Source organism: Catharus ustulatus, chromosome 7 (genome assembly GCF_009819885.2).
Source record: "Catharus ustulatus isolate bCatUst1 chromosome 7, bCatUst1.pri.v2, whole genome shotgun sequence".
Taxonomy (NCBI): Eukaryota; Metazoa; Chordata; class Aves; order Passeriformes; family Turdidae; genus Catharus; species Catharus ustulatus.
The window spans coordinates 27,749,874-27,774,196 of record NC_046227.1 but is presented as its reverse complement, the minus strand read 5'-3'; the positions used below and the strand labels follow the sequence as shown (position 1 = coordinate 27,774,196).

Genomic DNA, 24,323 nt, shown 5'->3' with positions numbered 1-24,323 from the left:
ATGTCATTTTCTTTCATTATGTATATTGTAATGCTTCTCCTGCTTAAAAAAGGGGGAAAATAGGCTAAATTTTTGAAAGTAAATACATTTCTCCTCACCTCTAAGTGTACTGCTGTCAGCTGATATAATAGGTTTCTCACCAGAGTTGAGGCAGATGAGTGTGCTCTGAGTCCTGAAGGGAGGCAGACAGCATAGCTATTTTGTTTTTAGATTTCAAATGGTTTTGAGGGCCTGCCATGAGATGAGACGTCCCAGGCTGTGATGGTTGTTAAATTACAGAGTGTGTGTTTTGACAGCCCAGCAGAGCCCAGGTTGGGTAGGAACTCATTACACCCTGGATGCAGAGCATGGGGCTGGCTGCAGCTCCCAGCTAACATCTGTGCCAGGCATTTCCCAGAGCCCATCACCAGGGTCTGTGCCACACCAGGCATTTCCCAGAGCCCATCACCAGGGTCTGTGCTGTGCCAGGCATTTCCCAGAGCCCATCACCAGGGTCTGTGCCATGTCAGGCATCTCCCAGAGCCCATCATCAGGGTCTGTGCCATGCCAGGCATTTCCCAGAGCCCATCACCAGGGTCTGTGCTGTGCCAGGCATTTCCCAGAGCCCATCACCAGGGTCTGTGCCATGTCAGGCATCTCCCAGAGCCCATCATCAGGGTCTGTGCCATGCCAGGCATTTCCCAGAGCCCATCACCAAGGTCTGTGCCACACCAGGCATTTCCCAGAGCCCATCACCAGGGTCTGTGCCACACCAGGCATTTCCCAGAGCGCATCAGCAGGGTCTGTGCTGTGCCAGGCATTTCCCAGAGCCCATCACCAGGGTCTGTGCCACACCAGGCATTTCCTAGAGCCCATCACCAGGGTCTGTGCTGTGCCAGGCATTTCCCAGAGCCCATCAGCAAGGTCTGTGCCATGCCAGGCATTTCCCAGAGCCATCACCAGGGTCTGTGCTGTGCCAGGCATTTCCTAGAGCCCATCACCAGGGTCTGTGCCATGCCAGGCATTTCCCAGAGTCCATCACCAGGGTCTGTGCCATGCCAGGCATTTCCCAGAGCCCATCAGCAGGGTGTGTGCCACACCAGGCATTTCCCAGAGCCCATCACCAGGGTCTGTGCCACACCAGGCATTTCCCAGAGCCCATCACCAGGGTCTGTGCTGTGCCAGGCATTTCCTAGAGCCCATCACCAGGGTCTGTGCCATGCCAGGCATTTCCCAGAGCCCATCAGCAGGGTGTGTGCCACACCAGGCATCTCCCAGAGCCCATCACCAGGGTCTGTGCCACACCAGGCATTTCCCAGAGCCCATCAGCAAGGCCTGCTGGCCTCTGTGCAGCTCAGTTCCTGATGGGGGTCATGGCAGTGGCAGGGGACAGCAGGCTGTGGTTCAGAGAGGGTTCTGTTAGGGACCCAGAGCCAGCCAAGAGCAGCACATTAGCTCCATGACATACATTCTGGTAGTGCCAGCAAAGTGGTCAGTGCCCAACTGGGGTGTGCTGCAGCCTGCCGAGTGGCTGAGGGCTGCAGCACAGAACATATGGAGATTATTTCCTGAATTTATGCAGCACATGTTTTCCTATAAATTAAATTCAGAGAAAATGTGTATCATAATAGGGTGATGCTCGCAACAGCCTTCCCTGTTATGAATTGCAATGACCTCTCTCAGCTCGCTGGGTGCCCAGTGAAATGGCTTCATGCAGTTGGAAACAACAGTGTATGCGGTGTCAGGGTGTGAAAGCCTGACCAAAAGGCTCTCTGACGGAAAGCAGGGCCTCATCCCCCTCCCTCCCCTCCATTGCTTCTCTTTTTCTGCGTTTAGAATCTGCCCAGTTTCCTCCTGGTGCCAAGTTGCCAAGAGTGTGGGCAGATGCCCGGGGTCGCTCTGTATTGAAGGGGGTGCTGCCCTTGCTGAGGGGCTGCGGGACAGCAAGGGCAGCTCTGGATGTGCAGCAGCCCCACGGGGTGAGGGTGCTGCAGGTTGTCAGAACAGCAGGACAGGGGTCTTTAGCCAAAGTAACGAGCAAAGCAGCACATGTCCCTTCTGTGTCCTTGGACTGAGGATTCCAAGCCATTTTCTAGGTAAATATTTGATGTTCTGTTGCCTGGGGCTAGGGTAAAATCATCTTTGCCTTTTCCTTGGATGTGCTGAAGCAACTGAAGGAAAAATACAGCAGAGATAGTCATTGTAGCTACCTTCCTAAAGCATGAAAAAGAAGTTATGTTCCTTACAACTCTGCGTGTGAAATCTTTAGCAGAGGAAATGTAGGAGAAGAGCAAACTGGAAACTCATAATTAAAATACAAATGTGTCTGTGTATAGATATATATAAGGCAATGGGTACCAGACATCAAAACTATCTGGGGTTTGCTTTGGGACAAATTACTGTGGAGTCAGTACAGACTAATAGAGTGTTCTCAGCTGTGGGTGAGGGACTTGCTTTTTCATTTGCAGCTGATTACAGGCTAATAGGATTTCAAAGATTTCTGGGAGGGAACAGTTCACATCTCATTGCATTCGAGGGTTTTTTTTTTTTTTTGATGTTTCACTAATCAAACTGATACCTTGCCTTAGAATACATTTTATTACTCTCCTGTTTAGCTTCTTGAACAGAATCTTTGTCCTCGGTCCCTTGCTGCTGTCTAATTGGCAGTTTTCAAGTCATTTGGGATTTTTTGAAAGATCTTATCAGCCTTTTGTGTGATAGATGACAATGGATCATAGGGATTAAAAATAGTGTTGTGAATCTTTTTAGGTTTAGTCCTCTCCTTGTCTTTCACTAATACATGCATGATGTGGCTTATACCTTTATGTTTCCTTGATGAAAATTAACAATTTGAAAGCAACTCGTGGGAACGACCAATACAGCTGAATTTTATTAGTACAGGCTACTTCTGTGACTGATCTTCTCTGTTTAGTGGCAGCAATAGCCCTAGATATTTTTCTTTAGCAGCTCACATGTTGGGAACACACACTTAGCCTGTAAATATGGATTCAGGAGAAAAATGAATACGGCAGTGTTCAAAGCAGTCAAAAGCTTAGAAATAATGTTCTGCTGTGACTTTTCCAAACTGACATCTTGATGCTGGGATTATAAATGAAACCATTGTTCCAGCAAAAACCACGACTAATAGAAAGCCTTTATTACCAGTCCATTGGCTAATTCTGCTTGTCTAACCCCTTTGGATGGACACAGTGTCAGAAAACATAGTCACAGAGGTTGCTTTGTGTGAGATTTGGCCTGCTGTGTGATTACATGGAGGCACAAAGATATCTCAATGACAAGTGTTCTTTGAGTAAAATTTGTAAAGTAATTTTCTTTCCCTAGGCCTTGGAGAAGAGTGAACTGATTTTTAATCTACAGCTTCTATGAGTGATATTTGCTTTGTGTCCTATCACCCTCTGATTCATTTTTCCCCCTTCCAAGCAGGTAAACCTCTGCTTAAAGAAATTTTCTCTTCTGCTGAGCCTCGGTGTGGTTGACAGCTGTCATATACGAGGACTATACTTGAATACGTTTCTTTAGAGCTAGACAGTCTTAAAGGGCTTTAATCTTTTGTCTTTGCACATGCAGGGAATGCCTGGGAGCCAGAGACCCTTATTGTGGCTGGGACAGCAAGCAGAAGCGGTGCACCACCATTGAGGACAGCTCCAACATGAGCCTCTGGACCCAAAATATCACTGAGTGCCCAGTAAGTGGAAGGACTGGAAATATTTTATATATACTGATGGGTGTATGTGTAGAAGGGAGAAAGGAAGGTGAGTGTGTGGCAGCCTGAAGAGGTCTGGCTCCAGCAGACCTGAGAGAAAATCTCAGGTCTTCACTGGAAGGAGATGGCCTTTTTTCCTGGCCCTGGTCTCCAAGAGATGCATGTAGAAAAGAAGTGTCTCTTCTTGAATCAGTTGGAGTTGACTCTCCAGCTCCCTTCCCAGCCACCCACCCTTCTCTGACAACAATACCCAGTTCCTGGCTGTGATCCCCAGAAGTTGTCTGGCCGAGTATAATTCCTGCTGCTTGAACCGTACCTGCAGGCTGGCTGGGGAGGAAGAGCCAGTCTTGTTAAATAAATTGAGGGTGGAGGAGAAATAGTCATTAATGTTCATTGTTATTATCTAACGTCAATTAGCATGTTAATACTGCTAAGTCCAGTAGATAGGAAAAGAGGACTGGATGGGTTATATCTTCAGTATGCTATTTCTGTCTGGAGGTGCTGGGATGTTTATTCCCCTTATCTTCCTTACTCCTCAGATATTTTCCCAGGAAATATTAGTCATTACTTCAATCCATCCTCAGCTTGGCAGGCTTAAGTTTTTCACTGCTGGATTCAGAGGCTTGTGTGTTTATAACCCTCCTGTGTTGAACAGGGATGCAGTGCTTCTTGATTGCCCATGCTGTTATCTCGTCCTGCTTAATGCCTGTGTCTGTTGATAGGTGTGTGAGGTGTTAATCCTCTAGTTTGAACATGTCTGCTGTGGTGCACACTAGGGAACAAACTACTCCAGATCATTGTTTCAAGGTCATAAAAATCCAGCACAGAATATTCAGGAGTTCTGGCTGTTCTTGGTGTGCTAGTTTTACATTTGTTTTAACATTCCATTGTAGATTATTTTCTGTGTAGATGTTCCTATTCTGTTACATATATCAGCCTTGTGCTCTTTGACTGACAGGCTGCCAAGCTGTTTAAAATCCACATGCAAATGTTTTCTTTTTCTTTAACCCCTGCCACTCACTGGAATGAATTCACACTGGTGTGGAGTGGGATGGCTCATTCAAGCACCTACATCAGCAATATCCAAGTATTTCCTTGTATTCAGTGCAGGACAAAGGTCATGGTCAAGAGAGCAAGGGTCTAGAATAGCATGTGCAGATGAGCACTGGAAGGGAAGGGGAATGTAGCTGACCCAATGCCAAACTTCATTTCTGCAAAAGACCTGTCTGTGAGTTTAGTTGGATGAGTTACTGTCATAAGAAGTCCTGGCTTTTCCCACCCTACTTTTCTGGGCTGAGCACCAGGCACTCAGCTGTGCTGGTACAGCTGTATGTGAGATCACAGTCAAGTGTGAAATGGTGCAGATTAAAAGCACCCCTCCCAAATAAACTTTTCCTAACCCAGCTAATGACAGTGAGTTCTTCTGCAGCCTAGCCCACAAACAGATGTCTTGGCACAGTTCAGAGACTGGCATTCAGCAACTTTTAAAGCCAGAACTGGCATATTATTGAATTATATCCTACATGGGCCAGGCATTTGCATGAGTCAACCACAACACTGACACAACTTGACTGCTGCTCTTGTGCAAACAGGCTTGTTCAGAGCTAGTCTGAACATCTTTGCACAGCACTACATTGTGGCACAGATTCCCACTCTCCAGCTTTAATATTAAGGGACTTTAGATAGAGGCTTAATCACGCAGTGTTAACATAACACATTGGGTAATGGTTACTATATGTTATTGCAAGATAACATCCAGAATCTTATAAGGGTTCATTACTGGGGTTGCAATGTAAACCATTTTATCATTAAGAAATGGTAGCACACAAATTCCACAAGCTAAACTGCTCTTCTGTGTATGTGCTCATGCTTTATCAGACTCCTGATACAGGACTGTATGAGCTTTCTTGGGAGAAGGGAGTGAGGTGCACTTTGATTTTAGAAAAACAGACACATCCTATTTGGTGATATCCTCCTGATGCCAGCATGAGCCACTGGCAGGAAAGGAACTTTAGCTTTAGCTAATGAGCTATTAGCCAAGCTCATGGGTCACTACTGAGGGTGGTTGGCAAGTCAGGAATTGAGTATTCCCAGTAAAGTGTACTGTCCTCCTTATACTGAGCCAAACAATGATCTTCCTTCCAGGTTTTCATCCCAGTCCCACTCTGTGTTCCAGCAAAGCCCTATCTTAATCACATTGCATCTGTTCCATGCTACCTCATTTTCTTGCCAATCAGTGGCAGTTTCCCCACTCTGTTTTAGGGTGTCCTGTACCCTGCTGTCAATCCATGTGGATTTAACTCAGAGCTGCAGTGCCCAGGGTGATCCTGCTCTGGCCCACACTGAAGCATCTCCAGTGCACAGAAAAATCTTTGGGTGCTGGGATTAAAATCCATGAATCTCTGAAAAATTAATTTTTCCCATGTCTCAAGGATTTTATACCCTGAACAGGCTTTTAATGGGAATTGCAAAAAGGTGTTACAAGGGCATAAAGTTTAGTTCCTTGCTCTGAATACTAGTTTATTTAAAGGAAAATATTGCTACTTATGGACAGTCTTTTCCTCTAGATTTGATTTTATAAATTATTTAAGTAGTTCAACTGAAACTTTGCAAGAATTTTCAGCTTTCGTCAAACAGTTAACATGGACTTCCAGATTAAGAAATTACAACTTGGCAAAATTATAAGCAGTTGATATCTGAATTCTAAGATAAAGAATAGATGAACTGAAAGAACAAGGAATGCTTCCAGTCTTACATGGAAAATATCCTGATAGCAGGGATTAGGAGTGGTCAGTCTGAATTTTTAGATCCTGCACTTGAGCTTTTAGATTCTACAAGGAAGAAAGAAAAAAGATGAGGTCTTTGTTGGGAGTATGGCAGTTTATAAAGGACAAGAATTCCAGAATTGGCAATATTGTCAGGTGAGAGAAGGGCATTTGATCAGATTTGTTTTTAAAGATGTCCTCTCTGTCTGATGGGCACTGTGTGGGTTTCAAAGGATTTGCCTTGTAAAGGTATTCCTGAAAAAGATCAGTGCATATGGGTTTTTATCCCACTTCCCAAGTTTGCTCTTTTGAAGATATTTTTGTGAATTTAAAGATGGAATAATAATCCATATGTAATTTCTTAAGTGTAAAAACTTCCACACTCACAGTATGACATGTTTTTAAATCTCAGCATTTTTGTTGTGGTTGTTTATTTGTTTAATTTTTGGGTTGCTTCCCAGTATCACTTAGGAGCCAATAATTATTTGTTAGCTTTTTTTTTTTTTTTTAATTGATGCCATGGGCCATATAATACCATTGATTTCTGAACAGAACTCCCTGCTGGAATCAGCAAGGCTTTCTTACTCAAAAATTAATAGAAATGATCCAATATTTGAATTATGACTTTTGTAAGGCAGGGAGAAAAAGGAGATAAAAATCCAGTATTATATATCTCAAAGTATTTATTTTGACTCCCCCTCTCCAACTTCTAGAACCTCAACTGTATTGATTTTTAAACAATGTTTAAAACGGCAAATTCAACAACAACAACAAAGCTCAGTCATCTCCTCTGTGGGCATCTTGCCTTGTAACTTGCAGCCCAGAGCAAATTTTTACAACTACATGATAATCTATTGCAAACAAAGGCTTACAGCAGATGCCTGAGCCCCCAGCTGCAGCCTGATGAGAGCAGTATCAGATCTAAATTGCTTCCATGCCACTGCTGCATATTTTTCATGCTGCTGTAGATGGGTGAGAGGGGAAGATGACAACCCACCAGAGGTACATTCTGAGTGTTGAACGTAGTGCCAATCTTGGAGAATAAGCAGAGAGCAGCATGTTTCAGAGGATGAGTGCTGGAAAGCACTCTTGCCATGGCTGTGGTTGGCTGCCTGTATGGCTCCTGAGCAGGCTCACAGCCCCTCTGTGCCTCAGTTTACTTGTCTGTAAAGCAGGAACAATCATTCCCCTCTGGGGCAGCCCAGGAGACTGATCCTGCTGGCAGCACAGCTCAGTGCAGCACGGCACTGTGGGGTTTGTCAGCGTAGCTGGCTCAGATTTGGGGCCAGGGCTGCTTGCCAGGGGCTCAGCCTCTTCCTTCCTTCACCCTTCATTGTGTGCAACACTGAGGCCAAACCCAGTGTTGCCTTTGCCAGCGGCTTTAGCAAAGTTGCTGAGCACCCCACCAGCACATGGGTCACCCCACAGGCACGAGCTGCTTGCAGGCAGCCACCATCCCTGCCATCTGCCTGCAAGGCCTGGCACTTTGGGATGGGGCATGGGGTGGGGAGCACAGAGGGAGCCAGGCAGAAGTGCATCACAGTGCTGTGCTGTTACACAGGAGTAGCTGTACACAGGCAGGACCAGCCCCAATCCCTGTCTGTGTCGTGCAAAGGGGATGCCAGGACAGGGGTGTTCAGGGAATCTTCTTGGGCTGCAGGATTTTGCAGTAGTGGTGGGGTGAGCACAGGAAAGCAGTACTGGCCAGGAGTGATTCCAGGAGAAGACACATTCTCTCCAGACAGCTTTGGAGGCAAGGGCCTCAGCAACCAAGTCCCCCAGCCCTGGGCTTAGGGCTCCCCTAGAAGCACTGGTTAAAACAGGGCACAGGACAGCATGCTCTGACACCCTGCCTACTGGAGGGTTGTCACCTGCCCTGAAATAGTTCTGTTTCTCATGCTCTTGGTCTGCCAGGTCTACTGTATTTTTCCTTCCTTACAGTGTGCAGGAAGCTGTCAAGTCCCAGCCTGTTCAGGGCTGTGCAGGCATGAAGCAAAGGGCAGAGGGAACAGATAGCAGCATGGTATGGTCTATAAATTGTCTTGAGATGAATTCTTGCTCTTTGGGTGACTATGTGATCCTCAGCATTAGTGCCAGTCACTATCATGTCCTTCTCTTTTTGTTCTTCATCCACGTGGCCATTTAGGCTACAGCTCAGTTTATAAAGGGAAACAGTTCTTACTGCAGGTTTGGACAGGGCCAAACTCAGTGAGGCCCCAGCCTCAGCTGGTCACTATGGTTATATGAACACTACCTTGGAAAATATCTGCAGGAAGCCCTGCAGAGGCTGGAATATGATGGAGTGGGGTCAGTCAGTACTGGCCATGGTGTTGCTTGGAAGGCTGAAGCTGTGCAGTGTGGAACAGGGAGTGTGGTGGTTGTGTGGTGTGGCAGATGGATGCTTCCTCCTGCTGGGGTGCTGGCTGGGTCGGCTCGGTGCCTGTGTGCACATGTTAGGTATGCAGTGGAATTTGGAGGGTAAATATTGATGTGGCATTGTCTGAAAACAACCCTCTGTTTTGAATCCTGCTCGCAAGCACAGACAGCTCCCATCTAAGATGCATCCCAATCCCCCCGGCAGCTTTGTTTGGCATTTCTTTGTGGGCCTGTCTCCAGAAATGTAAACTTGCTGTTAATGACTTTTTTTCCTCTTAAAATTAGGTGAAAAACCTGACAACAAACGGAAGATTGGGGCCTTGGTCCCCATGGCAACTGTGTGAGCATTCAGATGGGGACAGCACAGGCTCCTGTATGTGTAGGTCACGTTCATGTGACAGCCCTCGTCCTCGCTGTGGAGGTCGCAGCTGTGAAGGGGCCAGGATTGAGGTCGCAAATTGTTCAAGGTACCTCAGTGTCTTTGTGCTTCTCAAGGGAACAAGAGTTGTGTCTGTCCCCAGCTTAGCTCTGTCCTTGTGACCACGTCATTGTATCCCAACCAAAGTGAGGTGTGTGAGGTCCAGCTTGAAGTCAGTGTAAAATGAAGAAACCCAAGGACCCTGAGTGAAGAGTCCTCAGCCAAGGCTCTTGGAAGACGAGCACCCCAAATCAAAGTACACTACACTATGTCTTGGTTTTCCTCAGCTGTACAGTGAGTAGTGACCTAGCAGGAGGAGGTGAGTAAGGCAGAGGTAGTTGTCAGCAGCTGAACAGCAGACTAAAAAAATCAATCAGCTCACAACTTTTCAGAGTTTGGGTTCCAAGACCACATTGCCAAAACCAAGCAGAGCTCCTTCAGAGCAACACTTGTAAGACAGGGCTGAGCCTAGCTGCAGGCAAGGCTTGTTTGCCTTGTTCTGTGGGTCTGTGACCTGTCTGCAGCCCAGGCTGTCTGCTGGGCAGGTGAGAGCAGCACGTCATCCTCTGGCAGCCAGCGGCACTGGAGGCGGCTGCCGGGACAGCGCTGGAACAGCACAGGCAGCTCAGCTTGTGCTGAAGTGCTGCCTGCCCATGGGAGCCTGAAACTCAGCTCTGGCAGTATGGAAGCTAAATGTCCTCCTTTGGGGTGCCCAAACATGGTGTTTGTGTCTGTGGTACCCCACCACCCTCAGACTACATCATGTCATTTCTCAAGGGAGGATGCAGTAGTGCAAATGCTATTTAATCAGGGTGGGGCAGCCAGGATTTTGGTAAATATTGGGTCAATATAGTTTTTATCTACTTTATCTTCTCCATAAACAGTCATTCCATTAAGGACAGCTGCCTCTTGACTCATCCCTGGAGATCAGTGCCTTCCTTTGCACCAAAAATTCAGCAATACTCATGTTTTAATTGGCATCTCTCCTTCCAGTTATGGGCTGTGTTGCCCAAAAGGTGTGCAGTCATTCCTGCCCCTGTGCTGCTGCCGTGGGCTGAGCAAAGCCGTCCCCAAGCAGGCTTTTTCTGTCAGTGGTAAATGGAAAACATGCCAGTGGGATGGATTTCTCAGCACTGCTCTGATGGCAAAAGAGGCAGGAACAGCTTCTAAGAAGGGGATGAAAAACAGATTATTCAATCTTGAGACATACGAAAACAGCATGGTTTGAAAAATAGGGACATCTGGTCATCCTACATCCGCTTCAGCCCTCAAATTTCCTTTAATTGACTTCATATGTCATTGAGATTTCTTTCTGCAAAGAGGGAGTAGGATGTTTAAAGATGAGTTCTATTAAAAAGCTGGAGATCTGAAAGTGGAAGGTGTCTTTATTTCTGTTAAAAACCCTGAAACACAAATAGATGCTGAGAATTGTTGGGGTTTTGAGGATGTCTTTAGTAGAAATTACTTGCCCTTTTTGTAGCAGTCATAGCAACCTTCCATTTGATTTTTTTTTCTTTTAATGATTCTACATATAATCATTCTTTTGCCTTAAAGAGTAGGAAGGTAGTAGGTGGTTTAAAACATAGCAGAATAATATTGAATAGTAGGATTTTTATGTGAGTGTATTTCTTGTTCTTTGACCTTGTTTGGGGTGGGAGACGGGAAGGGAGAGAGGGAGAGGGATGAGAGAACAAGAGGAAGGGGGAAAGATCTGAAGTTCTGAAATAAAGCTGCCAAGAACAGGCAAGAGTTGATAAAAAATACAAAAACTGTGAAGGGCAATGTGGGTTTTAACTTTCATCCTCTGCCCTGATTGGTGCTATGCCAGAATATATTTCTTGCCAGCAGTGTTATTAGTTCAGTAAATGCTTTGAAAATTAACATCTGTTTTCAAGCTTAGCTTTCAAGAGTCAGAGAGCACCTGAGTTGTTTTTTGACTAGACTTTTTAGAAAGGTTTTTCTTTATAAAAAAACACACCCCAGAAAAGATATTTTTTTGCTTAAGGCACTGAAGTGTCAAGATTAGGCAGTTTTATAAGACAGAGCATTACCACTGGCTCCATATGAAATGAAACCTGCAGCACAGAAGAGATGAGATATGGTTCCTCCTCTCCTGCTTCAAGGTCCAGTGCTGTCAAATCAGAGGAAAATGAGCTTTAATAGATGCAAGATTTTAAAGATGAAAATGTTGGCTTCTGTGTAAGCACACGTTTTAGGCACCTGCACGTGCTCAGCCTCTCACAGGAGCTTTGCCAGTGTCTCCAGTGCTGAGGTGTGAAGTAGGGGGTTTTACATAGCACTGGCTTCAGGCTGTGTTGCCCTGTTCAGCAGAGATGTGATCACTCATTAAACCATGAAACTTGATCCTGCCTCTGAGCTCTTAATTGCCTCTGGTTTCTACAGATTTGAGGTCACACTACAGTGACGTCTGCAGGCGGCCATGAAAGCTAGAAGCAATTATTGTTATTTTTAATGAAATTTGAGATTTCCACTTAATAGGATTCAATGCTGAAGGCTTTAGGAAAAGATGAAATATTATGAGGTTTGTGATGAAAACATGGGAGCTGGCAGTGATGTTGTAAAAGATTTAAAGCATCAGTACCTACTGAATTAGCAGAGGGTAGGTTTTTACATCCTTCAGCACAACTGGCATTCATGATCCTCAAAATCTGAACTCTTTGTGCAGAAGAGTTCAGGATATACAGCTTCGGGACCAGCTGTTGGGTCAGAAGAGCAGGGTTATGATACATGGGGAAGATGATGGGGGAATAGTCAATGAAAATCACACTAACCACACTATTGTCCAGTAAATCCTAGGAGACATTTTCAAAAGCATTCAGCATTGGCTTAGTTGTCCTCCTTTCCAATTCTTAGAGACTTCAAAGGGAGGAAAGTCAGGCCACTGCTAAGCACTTTTGAAACTCCCTTTTAAAAACTCCCCTGATACAAAGTCTGATTGAAATGAATAATCTATTGTCCCATGAATTCAGCATTTCTCCCACACTCTGATCTCTCACCCTTTTTGCTAGGAATGGCGCTTGGACACCGTGGTCTTCCTGGGCCCCGTGCAGCACGTCCTGCGGGATCGGCTTCCAGGTCCGGCAGCGATCCTGCAGCAATCCCGCTCCACGCTATGGGGGCAGGGTCTGCGTTGGACAGAGCAGGGAGGAAAGGTGAGGGCTGGCCATGGTGTGCTCAGTGCTGTGGTTGCAGTGTTGGCAGTGGTGGCTGGGAAGGCAGGTTGAGGCGGTTGGGCTCAATGCACAGAGCAGAAGCAGTCCCAGAGCCTGGGAGGGATGCAGCTGTTGGGGTGCATGGACACTCTTACCGTGAGCTGTGAACATCAGAGCTGCCCTCACTCCTCAGCAGGACCCTCCAGACCTCCACAGGTATTCCTGTCCCACACAGAGGGGTGGCCTCCTCCCCAGAGGGAGAAGCTGTGCCTGCTGCTGGCACTGCAGAGTTTATAGACACAGTTACTCCGTTCTGATCTGTCCCTGGGGTGGCAGCTGAGTATGTGCAGCTTTCACTGCCAGTTGCACCATTCCCAAGTCTCTATTACTTGTGCTCCCAGCAGTTCAAGGCAAAATACAGCTTAACTCACAGATTCAGGCTTGAGTTTTTGCAGGGCATAGTATCAGAAAAACATCTTTTTCCCCTCTAAACTATGAAAATTTCACACAAAATTACTAAAACCCAATGCTTTCTGAACCTGCAGAGCCATCTGCACTGTAACACTTCTTCAAGCTTGGCCCCTCATGAAATACATGCTTCAAGGCATCCCAGCTCTCTTCCAGGCCTGACATTTCATTAAAGGCCACCTCTACTTGGCAATAAGCTGTTGCTTGTCCCTTGAGTGGTCACTAAGACATATGTCTCTGCATTTCTCAGAATAAAAAGAGCAATTCATTTACCTTCCATGTTTCAAGACATTTTAATGTTTGGTTTGATTTGTGTCCATTCACAATGGTCCTTTTTGGGTTTAAAGACTACCTCTGAGTCGGCTGCAGTTCCATGTGATTAAATTTGATAACAATATTGATTAAAAAGCTGAATAAAATTACAGTTACTTTTGACACAGAACATGAAATAGCATTCACCTAGGGCCTGCTTTTAGATGCTTATAGGAGCCAGTTGCAAACCCCAGCTTGTTAGGGTCGAGGCAGCAGTAAAAGCCAGATTGTGTGAAGAGAAGATTGTCAAGTGTTTAGCACCTGCCATTAGTGACAGATCACTGTTGAATTGTCCTCCCACCAGTCATCCCATTTAGAATATTTACTATCCACTCTCTCTTTGTCACACTTGGGCTTCAGTTTATGAGCTCTTTTGCGGACTCAGTATTTGTGGAAAAGTTTTGAGACAGAGCACTTCAGAAAACCTGATCTCAACCATTTACTCCAACCCTCACCGATCTGATTAACCACTCCCATTTGGTACAAAGGCTACATTTCTCTCCATGGACAGGAATATTGCTAATCTGACGTTTTGTCAGCCTCTGCTGGCTCTCTGTGCATGCATCAGTTGCACCCAAATGCAGTGTGCAGTCTTGCGTCCCACACCTTTTCATCCTCGGATGTGCTGACATGGAGTTTTTTGAGCAATGCACTTTCTTCTTTCAGATTCTGTAATGAGAACAGTCCATGTCCATTACCGATTTTTTGGTCTTCATGGGGACCTTGGAATAAATGTAGCGTGAATTGTGGAGGAGGGATTCATTCGAGACAGAGGTCCTGTGAAAATGGAAACACATGTCCAGGCTGTGCTGTGGTATGTATTATTTACTGGCATTGCATCAGGGGCACCTATTGACAGTAGCATCGAGGAACGGGGTATTTAGCTTCTCTCTCCATTGGGGTTTTATTTCTCAAGCAAGAAGAAAATGCTCTTCTCTCTTTTGCTGCAGCAGATGCTGAAATGAATTTGGAAACAGAGGGGTGGCAGATTCAGGGACAGACTGGTGTACAGAACTCTTCCTTAGGCCTCTGTAGGCTGATATCAAACTATCAGCTTTTTACCTGAAAGCTCTATACATGTTCTTTTCTTCTGTCCAACTCCCAAGGATGATCCTGTTGAGTCAAGGAGGCCACACACACATCAGAAATGAGTTGAACTGTCATACTTGAGTAAACAACAGGTCCAATACCCCATTTGCTCTCTTTACTTTCCCTTTCCTGTTCTGGCAGCTGTTTCATGCAGCCATTTTAATTGGTTTTGTGGGGTTTCATTTCAGTGTAAGAAGACTTGCTCTGGAACCTCCCATTTCTTCATAAGCTGTTTGACGTTTACACCAGAATCATGAAGTCCTGAAGCATTACATTTCTTCCCCTCTGCCAGAAAAGAGTTGTTTGTTTAGTTATTTCAAATCAAGAACACAAATGTTTGTCGCTGGAATTCCTCCCGTTAGTGATGAGAATTGTGAAAGCCTCAAATCCCCATTCCCAGCCAGCCAGAATATTGTCTGTGCTCAATGGCTGCTCTAGACCAAGGATGGCAAATGGTTCATAACCTTCACCAGAGAGTTTGAAAAGCCAACCAAACAAAATTGGCTGTAAAAAGATCTACTCTAAACCCATATTAAAAATAAAATTATAACCTTTCACAGAATGAACCTTACTGACATTTTGTCCTCTTGAGGCTCCTCCAGGCTGACCTGAGAACAGCATCTCAGGGTCAGAGCAGAAAACTTGTTTGCTGTTATTATCTGTTGCCTGAATTATTCTCCTGCCCATAATGAACCAAGCTGTCGAAGCCCCACAGGACTTTGAGTCAGCAAAGAAACACAAACCTGAGGGAGGCATAAAAATAGCAAGCACAGTTTACACTTGAGTTCCACCTATGCACCACCACTGCCTCCGTAGTCCCCACATTTTGTGCCGTGCCCAGCACTGTGAGGTCAGATAAGGTGGATGTGGATTGTTTGAGATCCCCTTATTTTCTGAAGTGTAAATAAACCTCTGCCAGCTAGGCTGCTGCTGTTTAATAAGTAAGGAGGGCGTGCTTTTCCTTCTTGGCAGGAATATAAGACCTGCAACCCCGAGGGCTGCCCGGAGGTGCGCAGGAACACGCCCTGGACGCCGTGGATGCCCGTGAACATCACGCAGAGCGGCGCCCGCCAGGAGCAGCGCTTCCGCTACACGTGCCGGGCACAGCTCTCCGACCCCCACGAGCTGCAGTTCGGCAGGAAGAAAACCGAGAGCCGCTTCTGCCCCAACGATGGCTCCGCAGTGTGCGACACTGACTGTACGTCCTGCCAGCTCTGAGGGACCTGGGGCAGGCCTGGCTCTGGTGGGGCAAGGGGGATGCTCTCAGAACAAGCCCTGACTGTGTCTGCAGTAGTGTTGGCATGTATGACTGGTGTCACTGCAGAGAGGCAGGGATGGGGAGAGCCCTGTGACACACAGTCGTGAGCTCTGTGCTTATGGCAGTGTGTAGATTTGTTCTTGCTCCTGCTAGGCTGCCCCAAAGACAACAGGCGAGTAATGAGGGTGTAATGAAGAGAAGAGTTCTTCCCAGGACAGTGTTATTTCCTTCTCCCTGGAGCTCCCCTTGTGCACTGTGTCTCAGGTTGTTCCCTGCAGGACTGCTGTGATGCAAGGCAGCGTCTTGAGGGCACAGCCTGGACTGTCACAAATTGCTGCCCAGGGAGGTCATTTATCAAGGTTACCAGCAGACTCAGTTTGTATGGGTACAAATTTCTTTTTCTGTCTTGCTTAGCTGTAGCTCTGTGAAAAAAAACTCTTGCCAAGGACTTTCAACAGAAACTATTCTGCAGGGCACATAGATCCTGATTTTATTCATGTGCTGAATAATGACTCCTTTTTAAAGCCCAACAAATTATTAATTTGTGATCTTATGGTGTCTTATTTGTTTTCATTGAAGCTCTTGTTGATGACCTCCTCAAGACTGGTAAGACCTCTGCACGGATTATCAATGGGGGCTGGTCCTTTTGGGGGGCCTGGTCTTCCTGCTCCAGGGACTGTGAGCTGGGCTTTAGGATTAGGAAGAGAACATGCACAAACCCTGAACCTAAAAATGGTGGCTTGCCCTGTGTGGGGTCAGCGATGGAGTACCAAGACTGCAATCCTCACCCCTGCCCAGGTAACCATGATCATCTTCCTGCATGAAATTCAGAGGTGTTTTCCCTAATCTTAACAGTAGAGCAACAACAACAAAAATCACAAAATCAGTATTTCTAAGCTGCCTTTTTTTTTCTCTTTTTTTTCTTTTTTTTTAATTTGGGGGATTTTCATTGTGTTTTTTAAAGCTATTGTAAAGACCCACATATGTTATCTTTAGTGCTGACTTAGATTTCACCTGGCTCAGAGGGTAGCACAGCCACATCCTCTAGAGGAAGTAGTATGGTGGCTTGTAGCAATCCTTTGCTTCAGGAAGGTTTGATGCTCCGTCCAGTGAAGGGCATCACAATGCATCTGCTCCGTGATGAGGAGGCAGGCTTAATAAATGTGGCTTAATACTGTATAGAGATGCTTGATGTGGCAGTTCTTCTTGTGAACACTTATTTCTTCCCCCTCTCCTGCTTACGTATTGTTCTTGCGATGGGCATCTACTCTTGACATCAGTTACCATTTCCTGCACAGCCAGCAGGGAGTATTCTTGCCTGGTTTCCTGGTTTTCGAGTTTGTCCTCATGTTTATGTTGCACTCCTGGTCCAGAATAGTAGTAATAGACCACTGACTACTGTATTCTCTCTCATCCTTCTCCTTGCTCTGTAATAACTGTCTAAAGTAAATTTAAGTGATCTTACACAAATTACCTCACTTCTTTCCAGCAATTATCTACCTCTGGCAATACAGTTTGTGGCCTACACTTGAAAATGCTCTATTATAGTAGTACTATTATGATTCTAAAATTCAATACAAAGATAAAATTCAAATGCAGATATGATCAGAATGTGCGGCAAGAGCGTAGCAGGAGTGTCAAATATTGCACTCTATGGCCTATGAAAAGGAAATAACTCTAGCACTATAAAGGCAGCTATTAGTACTATTTTGGAAGCTCTCAGTGGCTTTTCACTAATGTCTGTGCCCTTTTTCTGTGCTGTTTTCTCCCCTCAGACACTGATGTTTTACAATCTGTTCTGAGTGCATGATTACTATTTCTCTGTGTCTCCCTCCCTCCCTGCCTCACTCAATGTGTACACACAAATCCTGGGTTTATTTTGCTCTAAGTCATCAGGTTATTATCTTCTGAATTAATGGCATGTGGACCTGCAAACCAGGCAGTTTAGTGGGTGGGAGGGGGAGGGATTCATGGATCTTAAATTCCTCCCTAGTTTTATTATTAACCTCTTATGGGGTTATGCTTAGATCATAGAGTGGTTTGGGTTGGAAGGGACCTTTAAAGGTCATCTAGTCCAATGCCCTGCAATGAGCAGGGTCAATAAACAAAGCTGCTGAGTTTTGTTTCCTGAAGGCTGGAACTAGAGGACTTGGGCCTCCCACAGAAAGGTGCCACATAAGCTCTACTTCAGTGCTACAGCGCTTTTTTCCCAAGTAAATCTGCTGTTGCTCTGAAGTTTCAGGAGGCAACATAGTAGTTGAAGTAGTAGTAGTAGTAATAACAATAATAATAATAATAGTAATAATAAAAATAGCAGCAATGCTGTTTTATAAAAAGGAAAGGAATAGAATGGAGTAGAATATTTCAGTGAATAGTAAGGATTACAAAGAAGAATAGTTTCTGGTTTTGGCACTTCATGATGCAGAGTCTTTTTCTGCATGCATTTCATTCTGCATCCACAGAGTGAAGTGGGTTTGTACCCTCTCTTGATGTGAAGTTCTTGTTGTCAGGCCCAAATGTCCTGGGGTGTAGGAAACTGCTAGCTAGTGTGGGCAGGGTGGATGTGCAAGGTGAGACAAGGGGCTCTCCAGCTTTGTCACAGTGAGAGGACTAACCAATTACCTCTACCTGTCTGTGTTGCTTTTGAATGTCCTCCAGTGAAAGGCTCGTGGTCCTGCTGGACTCCCTGGTCCCACTGCTCAGCCACCTGTGGGGGTGGGCACTACCAGCGCACGCGGACCTGCACCAACCCAGCTCCGTCCAGCGGGGAGGACATCTGCATCGGGCTGCACACCGAGGAGGCCCTCTGCAACACACACCCCTGCCAAGGTAGCTGCTCCTCATCCCCGCTCCAGCTGGCTTCATGCTGCTGGGAGCAAGGCACAGCTGCAAAATGCTGAAAAAAACTAAGGAGAAACACCAGCAGTTGCAAGTTTTCTAGTTATTTATTCAGTGTTGAGCCAGCAGATAAGGAGACATCCCAGTGCTAATTGCAGTGCAACCCCTTTCTCTTTGCCTGTTCACTGGCCTTGCTCTGGCATCCTGGTGCCAGAAAAGTTTGCTAATGGTTGATCCCTTTAAGTAACTGAAAAAGCAGGAGCTTGGTTCTTCAATGTGGAAGTTGATGTGACAAACAAAAGGAGGCATGAGGCAGCAATCTGTACAGCTGCTGAAAGGACAGTCCTTCCTTTTTGTTTCACTGACAACAGATCAGCATGTGCTACAGCTTAGGGGATAGGGTTTAGATCTGTGCGGATTTTGAACTACCTCTGTGTATTTATCATCCAGTGCAGCCTGACTCCTGCCTTTAGGAACCTCAGCAAAACTCTTGTGAGTGCTTTAATTCGTGCTGGCTGCTTGAGGTATCCCTGGGAGGCCAAAGCTTGGAGGTCCTGGTGCAGTGGTGCCCCACCCTACTCCTTGTATGTCTTTGACCAGAGAGCTGATATAGGAGCTTGTAAAACGACTTTGCTCCATGCAATGCTCCACCAAGGGTTGGTTTAGTCCATATTAAGAAAAATACAACCTGACAAGTAAAGTGTGATGCTGAAAAAATTAAATCCACTAAGGACCCATGGCATAGATGTGTGAGAGAAGCTCAGGCCAGGATGTCGGATCCTTCAGCATGGGAGAAGTCTGCTATCTACAAAGCATCCTTTTCCTGCTTGGTGACGCTGTGTGTGTTTTCCTGACCCTGGATTCCAGGTGGCTGGTCAGAGTGGTCAGAGTGGAGCCTGTGCAATGAGGAGGGCATCCAGTACCGCAGCCGCTACTGCGAGGCGCACAGCCCCGACCCCTCGCAGTGCGTCGGGAACAGCACCCAGTACCAGGACTGCCTGTACAACGAAATCCCTGGTACGTACCGCCTCGTCCAGGAGGACAGGGAGGGCCAGTTCAGGAGAGCAGCTCGTGCCTGGACTGTCAAACTAGGCTGAGGTTTTCTCTGTTAAAAATTTGGCTTGGATGCTTCCAGAAAAACAAGGAAATAGACAAACATTATATATTCCCTTGTGGCAGGCACAAATGGCTTTCCCTTAAGCAGCTTAACATTTCTTTTTAACAGAGTTCCTTTGATCTGTAACAAATAACTAGTATTGCTTCACCTGAATTGAAGCTTTTAAACTTGTACAGTTTGTCTTAGGCTGGGCTATAAAAATTGTCTCTGTTCTCGGTATGCATATGGGCAACAGAAGGTTGTTGATTTCAGGTATCCAAAAAGCATCCCAAAAGAGCAAAGAATTAAGGTGAGGCAGATACAGAAAACTGGGGTGTGAAGGTGGAAGATTAATCCGGGGTCTAACAGAGCAACACCGTTGATGACAGATGGTCATCAGCATATTCTGCCCTGTGCTTTCTGGAAATTGAATCTCTCAGGCAAATATCTGATCTGGGTCTAGACTGAATAATGCCTTTCCACATGTTCTTTTTTTTGGATTACAGTGCACTGGCTTAAAAATCTGAGATCTCTAGGCACTAGGTATTCTTTTTCATGGTTTTCTCAGCTACCATCTTTTCCCTAAATTGAAGAAGCTAAAGAGTGAGCAGGTAACAGTACTGGAATTATAAGACCTTTGGAGAGGTTTTGTTGCATGTGTTTCAAACCATGAACTTATAATTCAATTTAGAGATACTCTCAGCTTGCTGCAGAACATATGAGCACCTTCTCGTGTCTGGAGCACAGAGGGTTTAATTACTTGAAGAAGTAAAGGGATGGCAAAATGACCACTTTCTCCAATCTTCTTTTCTTTGTTTAGTGATCCTGCCAGCCTCCAGCATCGATGAGAGCACAAACTGTGGAGGTAAGTTACTACTATATATCTTATTTTTATCTTAACCTGACTTCTTTTCTCCCTGTGCAGTATCAACCAAACCATTAATCTATACAGCTCATATCCCACTGATAGCCTTAATTCCACTGGAGTCTTGCTGTCTGAGTCAGACTGGAGGCATGTATTGCATGTCCACTTGTCAGCTCCAAGATTTTTATTTATTTGGAAGTTTGGGTTGGCCACTGAGGGTCATTAATTAACAGAGAGCAATTGGTTGTGTCTCTCTACCTCCAGGGTAAATGGTTCAGGTGGAAGAAAGGGTTATTCCCCATTCACCACTGTAAGCCTCCAGCTGTTTGGAGGCAGGTGTTTTTAAATAACGTATAAAGATTTCCGTGAACAGGGTCTCAGATCATTTGCTGATAAAGAATGAGATTAGAGGTTGATACTTGTCCTCCAAGCTCTTCCTTTCATTCAAGTTATCACCTCTCACAGAAACTGTGTCTCTTTTGTGCATGTAACTTGGAAAGATCCAGTCATTACTGTCACTTTTCCACTGCCCTGAGAGCTCCTCTGATAAAAATGCAGACTGAAGAAAATGGCAGCTTTCTTTAACGTTTTAAAATGCTGGTTTCACAGTAATGGCCATGCCAACTCCTGCTAGTGTCACATCCCTGCTTTCCTGAAATCTAGATGATCTTCAGGCTGCCAAAATCTCTTCTCTCTGCAGAGATCATGGCAAAAACAGGCATGCCACCTGTGGCATGGAAATGTGGCTTCTCAGTTTGCAGCTGAGGGCAATCAATGGAATTAAGATTTCAGCCCCTGCAATGTAACATTTGGTTTCCTGCGTCACTCCTTCTCCCTCAGAGGGTGCAATGGTTCTGCTTTGATGCCAGGACACTTTGCCATAGCTTGCACTCTACTGTAATCCACTGTGCCCTTATTTCCTTCTTTTTCCACCACCACTGTATTTGCTGTTGCTATCTACATTTTGCCATAGCTAATATTATTTGTTAATTTAGTGTTCTACAATATTTGGCAAAGAAGACAATCAATAGAAATTCTGTTGATGCATCTCAGAAAATCTATATTTTCAAAGTGATGAACCAGAAAGCTTCCCCCCTGGGGACTCACATGCTGCAAACAAAATAATAGGATTTTTTTCCCCCTAAGATTCAGCCAAAACTCATTTGAAAAATCAGATGGGTGTTTCAAAGGTGAGAGTGAAATAGAAGAGAGCTTTATGTTGTGACTTGCAAATGTGGCAGTGAAATGAAACATTCACTGCCATACAAGCAAAGCTGGGCAGCAGGAGAATGTGGCAGCATGTCATGTGGCTTTACTGAACACAGTTGCATATTCTATGTTTTAGGTCTCATGAGTGATGCAAAACAGGCAGAGGTTTTTACAAAGGAAAATTATTTTTAAAAAGTCTTGTGACATTTAGTAGGAAATTATAATATTTCTGCTGGGTTTTTTTGAACCATCATCCAAAACAATAGAAAATGGCAATCTTGCAATGGTATTTTATAATGTGGTTTGAAAAATAAATGTATCTCATCAGTCTAATAAATTCTGCATGTTCCATACTGTAATTATGATTGAATTGCTCAGTTTGCTGTAGAACTCTATTGGTTTTGTTCTTTTTAAAATCAGGAGGATATTTTTTAACTAAAGATTAGATGAGAGCCATTGACTAATGGGCAGAATCTGCTATTTGAAAAGCATATCACTTAAAATGTAAGATGGCACCAAAAAACTGCCCACCGTGATCAGACTAAGAATGAGCCTCATTTAAAGGCACTCTCTGAGTAGCCCCATTTCCCTGCACACAGTCAAGTCAACACAGCAGTCTGTCCAAATGAATTGGCTTTTTACGTATTACGGGAAATTTAGCGCTGCAGTCGCCACTCAGGCGATGTGAGTGACCCCTGGGACAGCTGCCCTGGGGCCAGCAGTCAGGGGGTCCCCTCGGGCTTTAGGCCTCTGTCATTCCTGTTTGAAAGATGACAGAGCAAAGGCAGAGGAAAGGCAGAAGCATTTGGAGTCAAATAGCTGATTCTTTTCTGTATAGTCTCCCCTGCACATAACAAAATACAACATTTTGCCATCCCATAATGCCTCTGGTTGCTTTGATAAGTTGGTGGCTCTAAGAGTCACTGCTGCTGGTTGTGTTGTCAGAGGAGATGTGGTGGTGGTGGGTTTTACCGTGGGGTGTGGGACTCAGGGAGGTGAGGCAGGAATGAGGAGCGCTGCTGGGCTTTGTCTTCCCCCACCAGTTGGGTACTTCCAGTGTGTGGGATGCCCAGCTACAGCTCCTTCCAGAGGTCAGTGCTGGCCTTGAAGGGTGCTGCTGCAATCCCACCTGGAGAGAGCTCTGCAGGAGGCTTTTATAGTCCCAGAGCTTTTCTGATTGAAGTGCTTGCGTTGTAGCTACTCTGCCGGCACCTGCCTGCAACTGATTTCCTATCTCTGCAATTTGCAGAGAAAGCCAACAAAGTGTTTTTCAAGCACTGCCTCCCTTTCCTTTGTCCACTTTATCTTTCCCATTCCCCAGAGGACCCCTATTTCACTGTTAGCACTACAAATACACCTCAGAGGTAGTGCAGACATGACCAAGGCAATGCCTTCCCATGAATAAGCAAGAATGCTGAGCACACTTGGATTACAAGGGGGAGGAATGTGTATCTCCCCCACCCCACACACAGTCCCATAGGCATTTTGGGCAGCCGACAAAAAAGGGCTTTTCCCTCCCTTCGTTCCCCTTCAGAGAAACACTGAGCATTTTTATCCCCTTATTTCCATGACACGCACATGCTTTGGAATCCATTAATGTGCATTGTTTGTATGGCTCATTTCTTTAGCTGTCAGCTTAACATAATGTTTAGTTTCAATATCAATAGAGGGGAGAGAGGATAGACAGGGAGGGAGCTTTGAGAAAACAATGCATGAACCTGTTAAACTGCACAAGGCAGAGCTGCAGTGGGGAGACCGATTTGCAGGGAGATTATGTCAGTTTATGTTAGAACGTAAGACTCTGGCTTCAACAGCTTATTAATGTTGATCCCGAGATGTCACTGCTCTGATTTGCACCTGTGGTCTTGTCAGGGGAGGGGAAAATGGCTGTTCTTTTAAAATAGCATCTCTTGTCACTTCCCTTGCAGGTTTTAGTCTCATCCATCTGATTGCCACTGGGGTCTCCTGTTTCTTCGGCTCCAGCCTGTTAACGTTTGTGATTTACGTGTACTGCCAGCGCTGCCAGAGGCAGTCCCAGGAGTCCACTGTCATCCACCCAACCACTCCCAACCATCTCCATTACAAGGGCAACACAACCCCCAAGAATGAGAAATACACCCCTATGGAGTTCAAGGTAGGGTACTTGAGGAGAAATGCCACAAACAGCTTGATACTGCCTAATTAAATTCTGTATTCATGTCGTGGTTGGAAGTGGGTAGGTCTGTGTTTCTGTGCCCAGCTGATGGCATTATACATGGGGTTGAAAGGGCATTTAGCTGTGCTGTCACAAAGGGGTTAAAAAGCCTCATTACTGCAGTGGGATTTTGTTCTGTTTCACAGTCCTGATGAATGCCAGTCTGGCAAGTACATACCAAGATACTCCAGCCCATTCTGACTATTGAATGTATACAAATTGTCCTCTAAAAAAATCAGTGAGAGCTCAGTTCAGTGCATTGTTAGTGCATGGTAAGAGGAAATGGAGGGGAGGAAGAATAAAAATGGAAACTTCATTGCACAAATAGCTGGGAAAATGTGCATTGGTAGGATGAGATTTTGGAAATTCTTTGGTAACTGCCAAATTGGAGTGAATGAGAAAGCTGAGAGGGTTCTGCCCCCCCTCTATCAGTACTGGACAGAACTTACCCCAGGCAGCTGTGCAGAATTCAGTGACAGTAGCAGAGTGGAAGCTGAAGCCTTAGGAGATGAGTGCTGAAGTGGCTTGTGTTGTTGGCCTGTCGGCTTGCCAAAGTGAG

General features: G+C 45.4%; 1 protein-coding gene across 4 annotated transcripts in view; it reads left to right on the top strand.

Annotated features, from left to right (window-relative positions):
* Positions 1–24,323, top strand: part of SEMA5B (semaphorin 5B) — a 267,399-nt gene that overhangs the window by 220,770 nt on the left and 22,306 nt on the right. For 3 of the 4 annotated variants that reach the window (XM_033064123.1, XM_033064122.1, XM_033064124.1), the window contains exons 14-23: positions 3,568–3,685; positions 9,130–9,311; positions 12,292–12,435; positions 13,882–14,029; positions 15,277–15,502; positions 16,142–16,360; positions 18,221–18,391; positions 19,268–19,417; positions 20,317–20,361; positions 23,499–23,704. In XM_033064123.1, coding sequence (XP_032920014.1) covers positions 3,568–3,685; positions 9,130–9,311; positions 12,292–12,435; positions 13,882–14,029; positions 15,277–15,502; positions 16,142–16,360; positions 18,221–18,391; positions 19,268–19,417; positions 20,317–20,361; positions 23,499–23,704 — 1,609 coding nt within the window. Of the gene's footprint in view, positions 1–3,567; positions 3,686–9,129; positions 9,312–12,291; positions 12,436–13,881; positions 14,030–15,276; positions 15,503–16,141; positions 16,361–16,842; positions 18,120–18,220; positions 18,392–19,267; positions 19,418–20,316; positions 20,362–23,498; positions 23,705–24,323 lie in introns of those variants that run through there. The other variant, XM_033064125.2, reaches the window with a different exon arrangement.